Source organism: Staurois parvus, unplaced genomic scaffold (assembly GCF_062004578.1).
Source record: "Staurois parvus isolate SC_StPar_1 unplaced genomic scaffold, SC_StPar_1.0 ptg001462l, whole genome shotgun sequence".
Classification (NCBI taxonomy): domain Eukaryota; kingdom Metazoa; phylum Chordata; class Amphibia; order Anura; family Ranidae; genus Staurois; species Staurois parvus.
Window position 1 is genome coordinate 1,003,146 of NW_028319258.1, and position 21,073 is coordinate 1,024,218.

At 47.8% G+C, this 21,073-nt stretch overlaps 1 protein-coding gene across 1 annotated transcript; it reads right to left on the reverse strand.

Moving 5' to 3' along the window:
- Positions 1-158: 158 nt before the first annotated feature.
- LOC149435848 (mitogen-activated protein kinase 7-like) lies at positions 159-18,554 on the reverse strand. The gene is made up of 6 exons (XM_089662388.1): positions 18,340-18,554; positions 16,988-17,153; positions 13,684-14,870; positions 6,965-7,917; positions 4,752-4,879; positions 159-3,165 (listed from the first exon to the last, which is right to left on the reverse strand). The coding sequence occupies exons 1-6, from the start codon at positions 18,551-18,553 to the stop codon at positions 3,012-3,014; spliced, it is 2,802 nt and encodes a 933-aa protein (XP_089518514.1). The 5' UTR covers position 18,554; the 3' UTR covers positions 159-3,011.
- Positions 18,555-21,073: the final 2,519 nt, after the last annotated feature.

Below are 21,073 nucleotides of genomic sequence, written 5' to 3' on the forward strand. Positions count from 1 at the left end.
AAAAAAAAATCTGAACTTAACATATAAGCTGGTTGAATTGTTCATTGTATTTACAATATACATTTCTTTGATTTAATATACATTTGTGGGATAATTCCTGTAAGAAACAGACAAACAAAAAAAAAAAAAATAATAATTTCACAAAAAACTCCACAAGATAAATAAATATAAATTTTATTAACAATAACTGGAGACATTGCAGTGTCAGAAACAGGAGCACCACTGTATTTCGAGTCCTGGTTTACACTTGCGGCTAGTAAAAATAGGCAGCTGAGCCACAATTTTACTGCACTGCATGTGTCTGTAGTATACAGTTCTCTGTCATGTGGCCTTGCAGATCCAGATAAGGAGTTCCTTCCACCTTAGGTACTTCCATAGGCGTCCCAGCTGTTGACACTATGGGGTCTATTTATTAAGGGCCAATTCACACTATGTGTGGTGACAGATGAGTTACGGTCACCCCACACAGTGTAAGTTTTGTACACATAAAATAAAGGTCTCTACAAAACAAACAAACAAAAAAAAAAAAAAAAAAAAAAAAAAAGGAGCCATGTGATGTGCTGAATCGTGCACCACACTGCCCCCTACTGCAGCTGACAACGGAGAGCTGACAAAGTGAATTCACCCTAAAAACAAAACAAAAAAAAAACCCGAACACCTGAGTGTTTGCGCAGTCATTGCAAATAATCCATGTAATGTATCTGCGTATTTTCTATGACGGTCAGCTCCATCTAGTGTTCATAATGCAGTACTTCAGGTTGTGGTAGTTCAAGAAAATACAGCATCATGGCCACTAGTTGGAGCTGATGCTCACAGGAAATGCACATATTGGACACATTGAAGAGATTATTCACCACAGATGTGCGAATGCTTTTCATAAAAAGACCTCCAAGGTTTCCAGCTGGGTGGATCAGTTCCTCCAACTTGAATGCATATACAGCATTATAGGCACATGGAGAAGTTAGGAAAAGCTTTTCTCCAAGTTCGCTGGTGTGCCAGGAGGTTCAGCGCACCTTGGTCATAGGATATCGAAGGGGACCTGTCACTCATACATGATAAAAGTAGTATGAAGCAGTGGTCAACTTTGTACTTCTCTTCCTCTTCAGGGCCTTCAGCTGCATCTGATAAGTTTGTGGTGACTCTGACCGTGCCTTCCTGACACCTTCCATGTCCAGTGTGTGTGAATGACAGGTACTCATGCGTGTTCCAAGAGCAGATAAACCCACAAAGGTGCGGGGTCACTGGTGTGAGCGGTAATGCCATGATTGGTGCGCACACACAGAGAGCGGTGCGCGGTGCTGCAGCTCCTGGATCTGGTGCGGCAGAAGAAGAGCGGATGTCCTGCCGACACAAATCACACACAAGGGTGCACTCCTGCTCCCCGTCATATTTCATCCTCTATTGCCATTCCATGCAAAAATAAAAGTCTGTACACAAGCATAGACCTCTAACAATCCAGATCTGGCTCCTGGAGACGACCGGGCCCTCTCCTATCAAGAGTGTCTGAAATAAGAACTGTCAGTGTTGCTCAAAGTAACCAATCAAACCACAATTCCCAGAAAATCTCCTCTTATAATTATATATATCCATGCAATTAAATTTTTCACTTCAGCCCAGGGGCGGACTGACCATTTGGAAACTCGGGCACTGCCCGAGGGCCCGGGGTCAGTAGGGGGCCCCATGAGATGCCCCTGGTACCTTTTTCATAGGCTTTTTTGAGTTTGGGCAAGGACACAGGGGCCCCATGATCCCCTATTGCCTGGGGGCCCCATGTGTTGTCAGTCCGTCCTTGGATGTAAGAAGTACCTAGGTGACCTTACAGGAGGGAAGGGCTCAGGGTGGTGTCACCAGTGTGATGATGACCAATAAGGGGACACAGAGCTGACTGGAGGTGCTCCAGAGAAATGAAGTTGAGGGAGTTCTGATGGGCTTCCATGACCTGTTCCTTCTAGTCTTTAGCAATCACAGATTATACAGCGTCGTAAACCGCGTCTTTTTTTTTTTTTTTTAAACCTGCACATTGGCATAATATGCAAGTATGTATCGCATGTAGCAGCGCATGTAGCAGCACATGTAGCATCGCATGTAGCATTGCATACTAGCACATTATTAGTACTTACCTGTCACTGCTGACAAGGCTTCTATCTTCACCTGCTCTTCCTTCCGGGCTCATGTTCTCCAGCTTTATGACTGGCCGAGCCGTGATGACATCATCCCGCACATGGATCGGGAGTTTCGTCAGCGGACGGACCTGTGAAGGGGAGGCATAGGCATACCGTCCCTACAGAGCGCATACGCCAGTCAGCGGCTGCATGTAGTGTGAATATCTCCTAAAGCTTTTAATTAGGAGATATTCACTGTACAAGTTAAAGAAAGGACTTTACTATCCCTTTAATAACTGCAAAGTGCCCTTTAAATCGATTGTAAACCTCAGACATGAAATATGAACAAAGCACATCCCTCTATAGTGTGTACTTGTCTCAATACAGAGCACTAAATGTAATTTCTGTCTGCTGCTTCACTCCTCTGCTAACAACATGAATCACTTCTGACAAGTTTTCCCGACACCAAGAGAAAAATGGTGACAGGGGAGGGAGCTCCATCAGATTGACAGCTTCAGCTCTGTTACTGTGAGTTGTGAGAAGGGGGTGTCTCTTCCCTCCAATCAGCTCTCCTCAATGTGTAATTTCAGCTCTCTCCCCCCTTTTTTCTGAACTCTCAGACAAGATTTATAAATTCTACACAGATGTAGAGAAGAGAATGCTTCAGATAAACAGGTACAACTTATGTGGGAGGATTTGTTTCATCTCTGTGTATCACCTGAGGCAAGTCGCTTCACTGGGTATATAAAACTGAGTAAGGGTTTACAACCACTTTGAATCCCCCTATGTTCAATATTCATAGATCTGATTGGTTGCTAGAGGCAGAGCAGACAGGTCTCATTACAGACACACAGGAGAAGCCAAGGCCCTGTCCCTGCACAGAGACCTTCGTCCCCATCCTGCGTGTCCTCAGCCGTCTTGGAGGTCGGGGATGTCGGAGAGGATCATGGGAGATCCCAGCTGCAGGTCCTCCTGGAGTGCGGTCAGGTCTGCGGGATTCATGCGATGAACTTCCAGCCAATCGGCTAAGAGAGATGCAGAAAGAGGGGCGGAGTCTACCAGACTGAAAGAGACAGAGATGCTGCGTCAAGGAACAGATCTGCAAATCCCGGACATGTCATAATGAAAATTCTGATATGACGGATGTGTGTATGGAATGGATGGACTGTAGGTCTGCACACATATGATGACACGCTAAACCCAGGAACACGGTCTGGGACATATCAACACACCAATACGAGGAGCTACACTAAACTACAATTGCAGCCAAAACTTTTTATGTTGGTTTGGATGGGCAGAAGAGGGTAAGAAAGTCGCTTTAATTGGCATCTGGAATGATCACACCCCCCTCAACTCGGGACCCCTCCAATGTTCTCAGTCTATTACACATCGTTCAACAGTCCTGATAAAGAGGGATTCATATAGTGCCTAACTCTGCTGAATGGGGACCCACTGAACAGTACCACACCCTGCTGAATGGGGACCCACTGAACAGTACCACACCCTGCTAAATGGGGACCCACTGACCAGTACAGGAGGACCCTTCAAGCTATAAAAAGCCCTAAAGAAGTGGAATCCTTTGACTCTTACCAAACCCTATTGAAGAGGAACCCATTGGACAGTACCAGGACCTTATGCCCACTGATCACTACCAACTGTTGAAGAAAGGGGAAATTGTGAACCCTATCAAGTCCTATCGAAGTGGGACCTTTTGAAATGTACCAAGCCCTGATGAAGGGGGACTCTCTGAACCACACTAAGCCCTGAAGAAGGACCCTCGGAACCATACCAAACCCTGATGAAGGGGAACCCTTCAAGCCACAAGCCATAACAAGCCCTGAACAAGGGGGAACCTTTGAATCATACCAAGTCCTGATGAAGGAGGACCCTTTGAAATGTACTAAGCCCTGATGAAGGAGAACCCTTTGAACCATACCAAGCCCTATAGAAAGAAGACCCTTTGAACTGTACAAAGCCCTGATATAGGAGGACCCTTTGAAGCATACCAAGCCCTTTAGAAGGAGGACCCTTTGAACCATACCAAGCCCTTAGAAGGAGGACCCTTTGAACCAAACCAAGACCTTTAGAAGGAGGACCCTTTGAACCAAGCCCTATAGAAAGAAGACCCTTTAAACTGTACTAAGCCCTGATATAGGAGGACCCTTTGAAGCATACTAAGCCCTCATGAAGAAGTATCCTTTGAACCATACCAAGCCCTGAAGAAGGACCCTTGGAACCATACCAAGCCCTGATGAAGGAAGACTTTGAACTGTAACAAACCCTGATGAAGGGGGACCCTTCAAGACGTAACAAACCCTGAACAAGGGGGAATCTTTGAATCATACCAACCCCTGATGAAGGGAGAACCCATTGAACAATACCAAGTCCTTATGAACGGTGACCCAATGAACAGTACCAAGCCCTGATGAAGGGTGACCTTGTGAAATGTACCAAGCCTTGATGAAGGAGGATCTTTTGAACCGTACTAAGCCCTTAAGAAGGAGAATCCTTTGAAGCATACCATGTCCCAATGAAAAAGGATCCTTTAGACTGTATCAAGCCTTGCTGAAGGGGGACCCATTGAACAGTACCAAGCCCTGATGAAGGTGAATCTGTTGAACAATACCGAGCCTTGAATAACCCTCTTACCTTTCGCGGCTCTCTGACGCCATATCGAAGGACTGGTTTAGGAACTCCTCGAGATCAAAACCCAACCCATACCCAGCACCACTTCCTTTTGGTGTGACAGAGAAGACTGGGGGCAGGACATCCTCTACCTAGGAGTGTGCAGGGAAAAGCCATAGAAAAGAATGAGTTAAAATTAACAGAAAAATGGGATAAGGCAAGTTCTTCATTACAGACTGGAAAACCATTGACTCAATATACAATGCCATAGGGTAAAAGTCTACAGATTTCTGCCTAAACACCATTTTTGAAGGACGACCTGTACCCTACGGAGTCTCAAAGGTCTCACATTTTGAAGCAATTAAAGTCCAATCCACTTTCGGGACCATATTCAGGTTACACCCTTATTTAGGGGGTGTCAGAAAACACTGTTGCATTCCCCAACCCCTTCCCCCACCTTCAAACTGCCCCAGGATCCGGGACTACAAGTCCCATCCTCCACTGTAGATGGACTTGTGCGGAAACAAATGCGGTGATATCACTGAACTTCCTACAGTCCCATAACAGAAGGTCTGTTCCTTCGTATGGACCTGAGGCTGAGGATAAACAATGCCGAGTCTGTGCACGGCACCCACGACATACTGATTGCAATTGCAATGTCCTGAATGCAAAATTCTACAAATGCACATTTATCGTTTTTTTCATTCAGGGTGCATTTATCACATTTTTTGGAAATAGCGGACTATGGCAAAATGTTCCCGGGGTCAGAGAAAGCCGACAGTCGCCTTGTGGAGAGTGCGTAAAACATTCCCCACTGCCACCGCTCTATGACATACAGTGGTGGCAGATAAAGGGTTCATTTAAAGCTGAACTTTAACCCCTCGCCCTCCAGATTTACCCCCCTTCCTGACCAGGCCATTTTTTGCGATACAGAGCTGCGTAACTGACAATTGCACGGTCATGCAACACTGTACAGAAATTAAATTTGTGTCCTCTTTTCCCACTTTTTGGTGGTATTGGTCACCTCTGCATTTTCTTTTTTTTTTGCGCTATAATCAAATACCGACAATTTTGAAAAAAAAAAAACACGCTATTTTTGACTTTTTGCTATAAAACATATCCAATAAAAATTTAAAAAAAAATTAAATTTCATCATAATTTTAGGCCAAAATGTATTCTGCTCCGTGTCTGTGCTAGAAAAAAAAAATCCCAATACGTGTAAATTAATTGGTTTACGTGAAAGTCATAGCGTCTACAAATGGCAATATACTGGATTTTTTTATTTTTATTAATACTAGTAATGGCGGCGATCAGCGACCAGCGGGACTGCGGCGGGCATTCTGACACTGGGTGGGAACTAACTGCCACTGACATCTCCAGTGACACTAATACAGTGATCAATGCCAATAAAAAGCACTGATACTGTACTAATGACACCGGGCAGCAAGGGGTTAACATCTGGGGCCATCAAAGGGCTAACTGTGTGCTCAGTGTGTTTTACTATGTGTGCTGTTTTACAACGGAGACATGCTGCTTTGTATTTCTCTGCTGGGCAGAGAAATACAAAGCAGCATGTCCTTGTTGCCAGGAGAGTCTCTCTCCTGTCAGCTTTACTTTACTAGGTGATCACCAGGTGCCGGCGGGGAATCTCCAGCCGGTGACTGACATCCCTAGCTGCCAATGGCGGCATGGAAATGAAAATCACGTATATATATATATATATATATATACACGTGATTTTGCACAGCCCTGCCGCCCTGTAGCAGTAGTTCTACTATAGGGCGGTGGCCAAGCGGTTAGTGCACCTTTGCAGTGCCCTCCTGGCACTGTACTGCAACAACGGAGGAGCAGCATTGTCAACCTAGGCTGCTCTCTTGAATGCAGAACACAATGATCAGTGCTGATGGCTATAGCCTGTGGTGCTGATCGGACAGCATTGATCCAACAGGTTGGTTGTACAGAAGTCGATCTACTGATGTCCCCATACATGGATCGAAGTTCAGCTGGTCCCTGCTGCACCGGACGAATTTCGATCCATGTATGGCCAGCTTTACAAAGACACTGGATTTCTACAGGATCAACCAGTATTTTCTCTACCTGCAGAAAATGTACTTACCCTATAAAAGGAAAACAAATGCGACCACCACATTCAAAGCCTGGTAGATCGCAATATATGACCTCTTTATTCTTGGGTTTAGGTATAGTGAGCTACAAACTGCAGTGATTGACGTTCCTACCTGAGACTTTGAGAACTGTTGGGTCACCAGGTTGATATCTGGAGAGATGGAGGTTGAGGGGTCAGCTGTGTTGAAGGTGGTGGGTCGGAGAGGTGTCAGGTCTTGAGGCTTGGGCTCTTCTTGAACACGGCAATCCACCCCACCAGCGAACGTTATTCCAGGGACTTGTGTCGGTTGCTCAATGTCGGTGGGGTTGCGTAGAAAGAGCGCAGGATCCACAGTGACAGAGTTCCGCTTCCCATCTCCGATGTCGGTCGCTGGCCAGCTTTCCTGATGCCCCCCTCTGCTCCACGTTGGGTTAATCCTGGCATGTGCAGGGAAAGACCCAGGAAGAGCTTGCCCACTGGGAATAAACTTGACATCTTGGGGAAGCTGGCTGGCGATTGGAGGAGCCACCGGCTTCACTTGGGGAGCCAGCACCACAGGGGCAATCTGGAAGGCTGCCGGGGTGGGTGGCACATAATGGAGCAGGTTGGGCACAGGGCAGGGGTTCAGGCACCTTGGAATGAACTGGATATTTGGCGGGACAGCGGGTGCCGAGATGGTACCATTCTGCTGGCATCGGACCTCAGGAACTGGATTAATATTGGCCATGCCAAACGCCGTCTGTTGGGGAAGGGGCAGAGTCATGGTACTCATGTCTGGACATGGAGCTGGTTTTGGCACGGTTGGGTTTATAGGAGGCGGGGCCGGCTGGGGAAGCGGCTGTGGCTGCAGCTGTGTCTGGTCAATCATCCGTGTCCACCGTTCCAGAAGATTCTTGTCGTTTTCACTCAAAATCAACCCACTGAATCCCTCCGATTTTTCGCGGCGTTCCTTCTCTTTCTGCTTCTTCTCCTTCTCCCGGGCACGCTCCTGCCGCCGCCTCCTCTTTTCCTCCCTTTCACGCTGTCGCTCCTGTGCCGTTATTGGTTTCTTTATTTCAGGGGTCTCAGGAATGGAACTGGGGGCATCTACAAGACAGAAGACAGGAGCACAAGAATTAAGGACAACAGATGCTTTTATTATCTGGGTAAAGACAAGGAGTTGGGGCGTGTGCCCCCCTTATCACTGGGGTGCTTCCAGCAAGCAAGGCGTCACCCAAGTTTTATCTCTTTCCTGTCTCTGTGAAAAGCTGCAGCATGCAATGGCTCACCTTCAAGGCCCCTTCACCACAGCAGGGTCCAAATCACACCTACAGTGGGGATCGAAAGTTTGGGCACCCCAGCTAAAAATTTGTATTAATGTGCATAAAGAAGCCAAGGAAAGATGGAAAAATCTCCAAAAGGCATCAAATTGCAGATTAGACATTCTTATAATATGTCAACAAAAGTTAGATTTTATATCCATCATTTACACTTTGAAAATAACAGAAAACAATAAAATGGCGTCTGCAAAAGTTTGGGCACCCTGCAGAATTTATAGCATGCACTGCCCCCTTTGCAAAGCTGCCAGTGTCATGGATTGTTCTCAATCATCGTCTGGGCAGACCAGGTGATGTCAATCTCAAAGGTTTTAAATGCCCAGACTCATCTGACCTTGCCCCAACAATCAGCACCATGGGTTCTTCTAAGCAGTTGTCTAGAAAACTGAAACTGAAAATAGTTGACGCTCACAAAGCTGGAGAAGGCTATAAGAAGATAGCAAAGCGTTTTCAGATGTCAATATCCTCTGTTCGGAATGTAATTAAGAAATGGCAGTCATCAGGAACAGTGGAAGTTAAAGCAAGATCTGGAAGACCAAGAAAAATATCAGACAGAACAGCTCGCAGGTTTGTGAGAAAAACAATTCAAAACCCACGTTTGACTGCACGATCCCTCCAGAAAGATCTGGCAGACACTGGAGTTGTGGTCACTATTCCACTATAAAGAGATACTTGTACAAATATGGTCTTCATGGAAGAGTCATCAGAAGAAAACCTCTTCTACGTCCTCACCACAAAAATCATCGTTTGAACTTTGCAAATGAACATATAGACAAGCCTGATGCATTTTGGAAACAAGTTCTGTGGACCGATGAGGTTAAAATTGAACTTTTTGGCCGGAATGAGCAAAGGTACGTTTGGAGAAGAAGGGGCACAGTATTTAATGAAAAGAACCTCTGTCCAACTGTTAAGCATGGGGTTGGATCAATCATGCTTTGGGGTTGTGTTGCAGCCAGTGGCACAGGGAACATCTCACGAGTAGAAGGAAAAATGGATTCAATAAAATTTCAGCAAATTTTGGATGGTAACTTGATGCCATCTATGAAAAAGCTGAAGTTAAAGAGAGGATGGCTTCTCCAAATGGATAATGATCCTAAACACACCTCGAAATCCAGGGGGGATTACATCAAGAGACGTAAACTGAAGGTTTTGCCATGGCCTTCACAATCTCCTGACCTCAACATCATTGAAAATCTATGGATAGACCTTAAAAGAGCCGTGCGACAGACAGCCCAGAAATCTCAAAGAACTGGAAGACGTTTGTAAGGAAGAATGGCCAAAGATACCTCAAACAGGAATTGAAAGACTCTTGGCTGGCTACAAAAAGCGTTTACAAGCTGTGATACTTGCCAAAGGGGGCAGTACAAGATATTAACTCTGCAGGGGGCCCAAACTTTTGCAGAGGCCATTTTTTTGTTTTCGGTTATTTTGAAAGTGTAAATGATGGAAATAAAATCTAACTTTTGTTGACATATTATAAGAATGTCTAATCTGTAATTTGATGCCTTTTGGAGATTTTTCCATCTTTCCTTGGCTTCTTTATGCACATTAATACAAATTTTTAGCTGGGGTGCCCAAACTTTCGATCCCCACTGTAGGTGTTTTAATGCACAATAAAGCATGCCCAGGTTTGCCATTGTTTGTAAAGCGGGTCTACAGGCAAGCAACATAATCGGAAATATAGTCAGTTATGAGCAATCTGCATATAAACCATGCAGAATTCTCTTCAAAACAATCTAGTTTTCAGCTTTTGTTTTGGTTCCTGCAAATTAGTGCCATGGAATTCAGCCACTTTGTGCAAAGTGAAGGCTCACTATGAGTTAAGTCCAAGGAGCTGCATGACATCTCCTGGACTTACTTCTCCTACTTACATTTGATCGGTTTGGTGCCCCGAAGAGAGAATCACACACAGCAGCTATGCCCGTCCCTCTCCTCTGCTGCCCATTCACAGAAGGCTTTGTATTTTGTCAATGTGTTCTCATAATACCTAGGCTTCTGTGATTGGGCAGGAAGAGGGGAGGGGTGGGCATAACAGCTGCAGCTATTCTCCTGTTCAAGAGGCAGAGCTCAGAAGGATCAGCATCAGGCTCCTGGAACTACAGTGTTAGCCGTCTTCTGGGAATTCTATAAATCTGTCAGATATAAATATAGATAAGTCCAGGAGGTGTCATGCACCTCGCTGGACTTAACCCATAATGTGCCTTCACTCTTTACAAAGGAGCTGAATTCCTGGAATTCAGCTTTAACCACTTCAGGTCCAGACACTTGCAACACTGTACCCATATGAATTTTTTAGCATTTTTTTGAGATAGATAAAGCTTTATTTTGGTGGTATTTATTCACCGCTGGGATTTTTATTTTTTTGCTATGTAAATGAAAAAGTCCAAAAATTTTGAAAAAAAGTGTTTCTGTTACAAAATTTTGCAAATAAATAATATTTCATCATAAATCTTTGCCAAAATTTATTCTGTTATCTTTTCAGTAAAAAAAAATAACCCAAACTAGTTTATAACCAAAAATTATAATTTTTAAACATTTTTATTTTATTTTTTTTTAATTATTATTTATGGGGGGTTTTTTTTACATACTGTCACCCTAGCAGTACAGCGTCACCATGGTGACACTCTACTACTTGTGGGGGGTGATGAAGATTTTTTTTTTTTTTTTTACACTGATTATGGGTGTAAAAGCAATCATTTCTCCTCTCTGGCTGCATTCTTGCAGCCATTGACAACTACTGTCTGAGCTGTGATTGGTCACAGCTTGTCACATGGTACAAGGCTGTTGTGAATAGCCCTGTACCATGTGACCTCTGTGATCATTCACAGATTTCACACGTAGTAAGCAATGATGTCAGAAGTGACATCTTGCTTACTACTATTCATGTGATCACTGATTGGCCAATCAGTGATCACATGATCGGGATCTCACATAGAGGTCCCGTACGGCGATCCGTGTTCCACTGTGTCTGGAGGACACAGCGGGCACCGGGTCTCAGTGCTGCACGCTCCCAGGGAGCGCTCACAAGCAGGGTGCGGGGAGGCTGTACTGTGCATTGCCCCGGTTGGTAAGAGGGGAGACGCTAAACCTCACATCTTCCCCCAAGTAATCCCAGCTACAAATTCCCAGCACTCCTTTCACTCCAACACAGTCGCTCCCAATCTTTTTTCACTTGCGTACCCCCCTTGACTGCCCGTTTCAATAAATTGTACCCTTCAATGGGGGCAAAGCATATACCGCCAGAACACCGTGGATCTTCAAGATAATGTCCAAACGTTTATTAACCACTTCCAGCCCAGAGCCTATATATATATATATATACACACACACACATACATACATATACACACACAACCTCGGAAGAAAGCCGTTATAGCAGGAGCACTGCTGCAGCCATGATCCTGGTAACATCTTTTTCAACCAGCGACCAACTTTCCAGTAAAAGTAATCCAAGCAGCTATATAGCTGCCCAATCACTTTTACAGGTTTCATAAGGCCCTTCCGCCATTCCTAGGTTCTCCCGCACCACTGGGGAGCCCAGGACCTCTGTAAGCAGTCAGGTCAGCTGCACACAGAGGAAAGGGAAGAACACCTGTTCCTCCCTCTCCCGTGTCACAAAAGAAGTCTGATGCGTCAAGGATTTTGTCACTTCTGGTTTCAGTTCTGCATTTATCTGGCCGGTAAGGCCAGGGTAGCTGCTGGAGGAGAAGGGATTGAGGATAGACCCCCTGATCTCGTAATAAAGAGTACCTGTCACTGCCCTAGTTATCACAAGGGATGCTGTTCATCTCTTATGATATCAATAAAGTTTAATATAAAAAAAAAAAATTAAAAAGTGTAAAAAAAAAATTAAAGCACTCCTGTTCCTTGGTGCTTATGTGCAAATAATGTCCACTAACATTATACATTTTTGAAAAGCAGAGGTCCTGAAGAATAAAATGGTGGTTGTTGCAATTTTTGTTTTATGTTGCATGATATTTCAAACTGCAATTTTCAGAAAAAAAATGACAGAAATGCCTTTTCTGATACGTTTCATTCTTATTGTACCTGACGAGGGATCCTAGTGGGTCCAAAATTGTTGTACAGCTTCCTACATTCCCGAATGCTGGGCTGACCTTCAAGGTAATGTCAGAGTTTGCCCATTCCTTCCTCCCCCCTCCAAACTCGTACTTGTCCATGACAATCCTGGGCTGTCTCATTATCCTACAGGAATACACGGGAGACGGCAGGCAGGCTCTGACCCTACCTGGATAATTGACTCTTTAGAATGGCTGGCATGCAACAGCAGATAAAGCTGCTTCAGGTGAATTGAAACACTTTCAAATGGAAACTTCTGTATTTGTACATTAAAGGTTTGCTTTAAAACAATATTAGGATTGGAGTATTGGCTTGGGCTTTGTTTACAAACACTGCATTGTGCTTTTGATCATACAGTACAGGCTTGTGTGGATAGGCTTTGTTTACAAACACTGCAATGTGCTTTTGATCACAGAGTACAGGCTTGTGTGGATGGGCTTTGTTTACAAACACTGCATTATGCTTTTGATCACAGAGTACAGGCTTGTGTGGATAGGCTTTGTTTACAAACACTGCATTGTGCATTTGGAAATAGAGTACAGGCTTGTGTGGATAGGCTTTGTTTACAAACACTGAATTATGCTTTTGATCACAGAGTACAGGCTTGTGTGGGTGGGCTTTGTTTACAAACACTGCATTGTGCTTTTGATCACAGAGTACAGGCTTGTGTGGGTGGGCTTTGTTTACAAACACTGCATTGTGCTTTTGATCACAGAGTACAAGCTTGTGTGGATAGGCTTTGTTTACAAACACTGCATTGTGCATTTGGAAATAGAGTACATGCTTGTGTGGATAGGCTTTGTTTACAAACACTGCAATGTGCTTTTGATCACAGAGTACAGGCTTGTGTGGATGGGCTTTGTTTACAAACACTTCATTGTGCTTTTGATCATACAGTACAGGCTTGTGTGGATAGGCTTTCTTTACAAACACTGCAATGTGCTTTTGATCATACAGTACAGGTTTGTGTGGATAGGCTTTGTTTACAAACACTGCATTATGCTTTTGATCACAGAGTACAGGCTTGTGTGAATGGGCTTTGTTTACAAACACTGCACTGTGCTTTTGATCATACAGTACAGGCTTGTGTGGATAGGCTTTGTTTACAAACACTGAAATGTGCTTTTGATCATACAGTACAGGCTTGTGAGGGTGGGCTTTGTTTACAAATACTGCATTGTGCATTTGAACATAGCGTACATGCTTGTGAAGATAGGCTTTGTTTACAAACACTGCATTGTGCATTTGAACATGGAGCAGAGGCTTGTGTGAACAGGCTCGGTTTACAAAAGCCTGTACTCTATGTGCAAAAGCACAATGCAGTTTATGTGGACAGGCTTTGTTTACAAACACTGCATTGTGCATTTGAATGTAGCACAAAGCGAGGCAGGCCAGACATGCCTCCGAGGGTTCATCCACACAGCGGATTAAAATGAACACATGAAATGCCTTAGCTCACCTTTGGATTTGTTGCGCAGGGCTGACTTCAGCAGAGCAGCTTTCAGTGCCGCCTTGGTGTCATCAGAAATAGCGCCCTCTCTCTTTGGCACTGGCTCAGGATCAGTCTTAATTGCGGGGGCCTCCTCTTTCACCTCCGTACTTTCTATGGATGGCACAATTTCCCCATCCTCCGAGGGAGAGGTCAGGTCAATGGTTTCTGGTTTCACAGGAACTCTTGGGGACTCCATGGGGAAATCGCCTCTTTCCCTGGCAGAATTGGCACTTGGCATATCCACGTCGAACCCTTGAGGGGGCGGCGGGAGCGGTGGTGACTGAAAGTCATCTGACCTAATGATGCTGTCAGTCAGGGAACCTTCATCTGCTGGTTTCAGGGCGGGTTTAAAGCTGATCTGCCGTCGGATGCCCTCTCTCCTCTGGTGGAAGCTGTCTATCTCCGCCACGATGGCCTCTTTGATCTGCTCTTTAGTCAGGATCTGCTTGTCGAAGTCGAAGTCAAATGCTGGCACACATTCTGGCTCATCGTCGGGGTCATGGTACTTGGATAAAAAAGGGTGCCGCAGGGCTTCACACACCGATATCCGCTCACGCGGGTCAAATCTCAACATTTTGGAGAGCAGATCCAAGGCTTTCCTATCTCCTTGAGGGTACAGGTTCGCCCAAGGTACCGGCTGGCGAGAGGGCAAGCTCTGGATGTACGCTCGGACCCTCTCTGCTCCAATGGCTCGGATCACGTGGCTGGATGGTGTTCCAAGCACCGTCATGATGAGCTGAAGCTGATGGATATAGTTCTTTCCAGGGAAGAGCTGTTTGCGGCCCAACATTTCGGCAAAGATGCAGCCAACAGACCACATGTCGATAGCCTGAGTGTACTCGTGGAGGGACAGCATGAGCTCCGGGGCACGGTACCAACGAGTGGCCACATACTCTGTCATGAAATATTTGTACTCATCCGGCTTGGTGCAAAGTCCTCTGGCCATGCCAAAGTCGCCAACCTTAAGCTCACAGTTCTCATTGATCAGAAGGTTACTTGGCTTTAGGTCACGGTGGAGAACATTCGCTGAATGAATGTATTTTAAACCCCTCAACAGCTGGTACAGGAAATAGCGGGCATGTTCTAATGTCAGGGGCTGAGAGGAGTGGATGATCTGGTGAAGATCGCTCTCCATGAGATCCAGCACCACATATCTGAAGATCACAAAGATAGAAAAACTCAGTGAGTGCTCACAATATATTCATAAAAGCAGCTAAGCACATTAAAGGAAACCATAAACCTTTCAAGAGACATGTATATAGAAAAAGTGCAGCGCTAAAAATATTCGGACAGATTAGACGACACCTAGACAATGCCCATCCACCCTAGGCTGGCTCAAGTTGCTTCCTGAAAAGGACCGCCTGGCAGACCTCCATTTTGCTGATACATTGCGCATTTTCTTTGCGCTTCTGGTGAGTGCGCATTTTATACATACCCTGCCCCTCACCGAGTTTTATTCGAACCACGACCGTGGGATTAATATATCACCTTGAGCTCTTACATTGTGGACTCATTACCCATTTATGAACATTGCTACCAAAAATCTGTCCGAATATTTTTAGCGCTGCACTTTTTCTATATACATATCTGAAGATCAGAAAACAAATAAATACAAGCTGTAAGAGCAGTGAAAATGTGCAACGGTCTTGTGTCAGAGCTGGCCGTAGCTGACCAGCAGTATTCTGTTTCAGAATAGGACAGAGTGGGTTTCTTGCTTTCAAATCGGAGCTGAAAAAGACCAACACGCTATGATATATTTAGTCCGAACACTGTGCATCCCTGGTGCCCCCACGGGCCGCATCTGGCCTACTGGATCTCTGTGGGTGGCCTGCTGCATTCAGGGCAGGGTCCACTACCTGTTGGCCACCAGCGTAGAGTCGCTGCCACTGACCACCAATGCAGGAAGGTGGTTAATGGGGAGGATAGAAGCACTGCCATCCACCCAGAAATGGAGATGTCTAGCCCCAAGGAATGAAGAGATTGCTATTCTCCCCTTATCCAATAATGGAAAGATTGATATTCCCCCCCCCTCCCATCACCACCCAGGAATGGAGAGATCACTATGTCCCCCGTATCCCCCTTCCCTCTCCACACACACACACCCAGGAATGGAGAGATTGTTATTCCTCCCTCACCCAATAATGGAAAGATCGCTATCTCCAAATTACCCCACCCAGGAATGGAAAGTTGGCTATCCTCCCTCACCAGGGAATGGAAGTACTGCTATCCGCTCTCACCCAGGATTGGAGAGATCGCTATTCCGACACAAACACAACCAGGAATGGAGAGATGGCTATCCTCCCCTCACGCGGCAATGGAGAGATGGCTATCCTCCCCTCACCCGACAATGGAGAGACGGCCATCCTCCCCTCAACCGGCAATGGAGAGACGGCCATCCTCCCCTCACCCGGCAATGGAGAGACGGCCATCCTCCCCTCACCCGGCAATGGAGAGACGGCCATCCTCCCCTCACCCGGCAATGGAGAGACGGCCATCCTCCCCTCACCCGGCAATGGAGAGACGGCCATCCTCCCCTCACCCGGCAATGGAGAGACGGCCATCCTCCCCTCACCCGGCAATGGAGAGACGGCCATCCTCCCCTCACCCGGCAATGGAGAGACGGCCATCCTCCCCTCACCCGGCAATGGAGAGACGGCCATCCTCCCCTCACCCGGCAATGGAGAGACGGCCATCCTCCCCTCACCCGGCAATGGAGAGACGGCCATCCTCCCCTCACCCGGCAATGGAGAGACGGCCATCCTCCCCTCACCCGGCAATGGAGAGACGGCCATCCTCCCCTCACCCGGCAATGGAGAGACGGCCATCCTCCCCTCACCCGGCAATGGAGAGACGGCCATCCTCCCCTCCCCCGGCAATGGAGAGACGGCCATCCTCCCCTCACCCGGCAATGGAGAGACGGCCATCCTCCCCTCACCCGGCAATGGAGAGACGGCCATCCTCCCCTCACCCGGCAATGGAGAGACGGCCATCCTCCCCTCACCCGGCAATGGAGAGACGGCCATCCTCCCCTCACCCGGCAATGGAGAGACGGCCATCCTCCCCTCACCCGGCAATGGAGAGACGGCCATCCTCCCCTCACCCGGCAATGGAGAGACGGCCATCCTCCCCTCACCCAGCAATGGAGACGGCTATCCTCCCCTCACCCGGCAATGGAGAGATCATCCCACACCCCCACCCAGTAATGGATAGATTCCCCTTCACCTGGGAATAAAGAGATTCCCCCCCCAGGAATGAAATGAATAATTCTTACACAGATTTGAATTCGGAGTAAGGCACAGCTGGTTTCAGGATGTCTTTGATGGCGATGACGTTGTCGTGTTTGAAGTGTTTCAGAATCTTCAGCTCTCGTAAGGTGCGCTTGGCGTGGGTCACCACATCGAAGGCGTTGGGGATCTTCTTAATGGCAACCTTCTGACCTGCAGAGCAGCGGAAACATTACAGCTCTGATAGCTGATTGGCTCATGGCTGACAAATCTTTCCTTTATCTATCAAATGACAACCTGATATAGCCAAACTAGACTAGTTATAAAGAGGTGACTGCTCTGGTTATATTTTACCCTTCCCCCCTCCCCTCCTCCTTCCCACCATCAACATGCTAATGACATTTACAAATAAAAACCTTTTTCATGACTTATTATATTTTAGTCCCAATGATGTCACCGCTGGCTCTCTGTGCTTCTCTATGCAATGCGGGAAGATCATGGCTCATGGAAGGAACCGGAATGGTGCTGTACACAGGTTCCTGAACACATCACAGCACCCTGTCTCAGTACTCCTCTCAAGTACCCTCAACCCTGATGCCAGCAGTGGGCTGGCTCTTGGGAGGAGTTATGCAAATATCAAGACGCCTGTCACGTCTGCAGGAATGGGCCATCTAGGAAGGCATGTGGACCACCTTAGGTACTGCCCACATGTGATGCTAAGCCTGCATGATTGAAAGAACTGAAACCGGGGGGGCGGGGCAGAGAGGGGGGGAGAGAGGGAGGGGGGGAGAGGGGGGGAGAGGGGGAGAGAGAGGGGGAGAGAGAAGAGAGAGGGGAGAAAAAGAGGAGAGAGAGGGAGGGGGGGAGAGAGGGGGGGGAGGGGAAGAGAGGGAGGGAGGGAGGGAGAGAGGGAGGGAGGGAGAGAGAGAGGGGGGGAGAGGGAGGGGAAGAGAGAGGAGGGGAAGAGAGAGGGGGGGAAGAGAGAGGGGGGGAGAGGGAGGGGAAGAGAGAGGGGGGGAGAGGGAGGGGAAGAGAGAGGGGGGGAGAGGGAGGGGAAGAGAGAGGGGGGGGAGAGGGAGGGGAAGAGGGGGGGGAAGAGAGGGAGGGGGTGGGGAAGAGAGGGAGGGAGGGGGAGAGAGAGGGAGGGAGGGGGAGAGAGAGGGAGGGAGGGGGAGAGAGAGGGAGGGAGGGGGAGAGAGAGGGAGGGAGGGGGAGAGAGAGGGGGGCAGAGAGAGAGGGGGGGAGAGAGGGAGGGGCGGAGAGGGAGGGAGGGGGAGAGAGAAGAGAGGGGAGAAAGAGAGAGAGAAGAGGAGAGAAGAAAGGAGGGGGAGAAGGAGAGAGAGAGAGAGAGAGAAGGGGGGGGGAGAGGAAAAGTAAATAAATGACAAAACATCATTACCGGTGCACTTCCTGCGGGCAGACGACACCACGCCATAAGCTCCAGTGCCGATCGTCTCGATGATCTCGTATTCATCTCCCACATCGAAGGTAATGTCGAAGGAGCGCTCTTTCAGGATGGCGAGGTTCTTAGCCGCGGTGGACGTGCAGTGAGATTCTTCCAGTTTGGATGGCTCTCCACCCTGCGCAGGATCTTCAGGTTTCTTCTCCGCCATGGCTGCCTTCAAAAAGAAGAAGAGAGTGAAAAAAGCCGGGAACAGGAAGAACAGGGAACACCAACCGGCACAACCCCTGTGTATGTATTGCTGCTGCTGTTCATAGATAGACATATCCTCTAGTTTGCACATCTTTTTTTTTTTAAGCACATTGTTTATACTTTTTACAGTCCTGGTGAAGAAGGAACATTATATTCTAGAAACGTGTTGGCTTGTTATCTGGTGAGATGAATACTTCTGGACTCCTAAGAGTGGCCCATGCAGTACATTGTCCGGGACCCCTCCCCCTACTATTGGGAGATAAAAATTGTACCTGTAAAGAAAAAAGTGAAGGTTTACGCTGACCTCACCCCGTCTTTTGCCCACAGTGCCTGGCAAGGATGGTGTCACACTCTTTCTGGCTCCATCCAGGGGAACACAAAGCAGGTGAAATCTCATGAGAAGAAGATCTTGCAGGGAACTGGAAAAGGACCGCATACGTTTTGAGATTGTTGGACTTGAGAGTCTTCATGAGTTTTTGCCTGCTCTGTGCTCCCCGGGAAACTTCCCAGAAGGAAGGTGACGTCACAACCAGTGATGTGGAAGACGAGGGTGAGGTAAGTAAAGAACTTATAAACAGTAGGGATCTGTAGAGGGAGAGGATCTGGGCAATATGAGTGGACTTTCCATTGTACTACTTGGTCCACTCTGAAGTGGTGCTCTTGCCCTCCATACACCAACCTGTCTTCACCCCAAAAACAGTCATGCTCTACTCTATGGCCTTCACCCTGAGAGAAGAAACCCACCCTGGACCTGGCTCTACTCACCCACCTTGGACCCAGCTCCTCTTGCCCACCCTGGACCCGGCTCCTCTCGCCCACCCTGGACCCGGCTCCTCTCGCCCACCCTGGACCCGGCTCCTCTCGTCCACCCTGGACCCGGCTCCTCTCGCCCACCCTGGACCCGGCTCCTCTCGTCCACCCTGGACCCGGCTCCCCTCGCCCACCCTGGACCCGGCTCCTCTCATCCACCCTGGACCCGGCTCCCGGCATTCACTCACTCTTCTGTGCTGCACACCTGGAAGACCACAGCTCAAAACGGGGACAACTGAATCAGAACTGAGCGGACATTGATAAGGACTGACCTGATCTCATATCTGTGAATACTGGAAATCTGCATTATTTGTTTATACAAGACGTCCTTCCCATATACATGTCCTTATCTAATCACCAGGGACGGCGGTGTGTACACAGGAAGGAGACCTACAGCGCCAAGTATTAGAAATACTTATATTGCATTACCCCCTTTATATACCCCCCAGTGAGGGTGTACCCCCTTTATATACCCACCAGTGAGGGTGTACCCCCATTATATACCCACCAGTGAGGGTGTACCCCCATTATATACCCCCCAGTGAGGGTGTACCTCCATTATATACCACCAGTGAAGGTGTACCTCCATTATATATCCACCAGTGAGGGTGTACCCCCATTATATACCCCCCAGTGAAGGTGTTCCCCCATTATATACCCCCCAATGAGGGTGTACCTCCATTATAAACCCACCAGTGAGGGTGTACCCCCATTATATACCCAGCAGTGAGGGTGTACCCCCATTATATATCCACCAGTGAGGGTGTACCCCCATTATATACCCCCCAGTGAGGGTGGACCTCCATTTTATACCCCCCAGTGAGGGTGTACCTACATTCAGGGGCAGACTGACCATTTGGAAACTCGGGCACTGCCCGAGGGCCCGGGGTCAGTAGGGGGCCCCATGAGATGCCCCTGGTACCTTTTTCATAGGCTTTTTTGAGTTTGGGCAAGGACACAGGGGCCCCATGATCCCCTATTGCCCGGGGGCCCCATGAGTTGTCAGTCCGCCCCTGCCTACATTATATACCCCCCAGTGAGGGTGTACCCCCATTATATACCCACCGGTGAGGGTGTACCCTATTGTATACCCCCCAGTGAGGGTTATCTCCATTATATACCCCCAAGTAAGGGTGTACCCCCATTATATACCCCCCAGTGAGGGTGTACCTCCATTATATGCCCTCCAGTGAGGGTGTACCCCCATTATATACCCCCCAGTGAGGGTGTACCTCCATTATATGCCCCCCCAGTGAGGGTGTACCTCCATTATATGCCCCCCAGTGAAGGTGTACCCCCATTATATACCCCCCAGTGAGGGTGTACCTCCATTATATGCCCCCCCAGTGAGGGTGTACCTCCATTATATGCCCCCCAGTGAAGGTGTACCTCCATGATATGCCCCCCAGTGAAGGTGTACCTCCATTATATACCCCCCAGTGAGGGTGTACCCCCATTATATGCCCCCCAGTGAGGGTGTACCCCCATTATATGCCCCCCAGTGAGGGTGTACCCCATTTATATGCCCCCCAGTGAGGGTGTACCTCCATTATATGCCCCCCAGTGAGGGTGTACCGCATTTATATGCCCCCCAGTGAGGGTGTACCTCCATTATATGCCCCCCAGTGAGGGTGTACCTCCATTATATGCCCCCCAGTGAGGGTGTACC

Excerpts from the sequence above, each read along its gene's own strand:
- LOC149435848 (XM_089662388.1), bottom strand. The coding sequence starts at position 18,553 with ATGGCGGAGAAGAAACCTGAAGATCCTGCGCAGGGTGGAGAGCCATCC. Across the intron at positions 7,918-13,683 it reads CCTGCGCAACAAATCCAAAG|ATGCCCCCAGTTCCATTCCT; the intron begins GTGAGCTAAGGC and ends TCTGTCTTGTAG. Across the intron at positions 3,166-4,751 it reads GCGTCAGAGAGCCGCGAAAG|TCTGGTAGACTCCGCCCCTC; the intron begins GTAAGAGGGTTA and ends TGTCTCTTTCAG.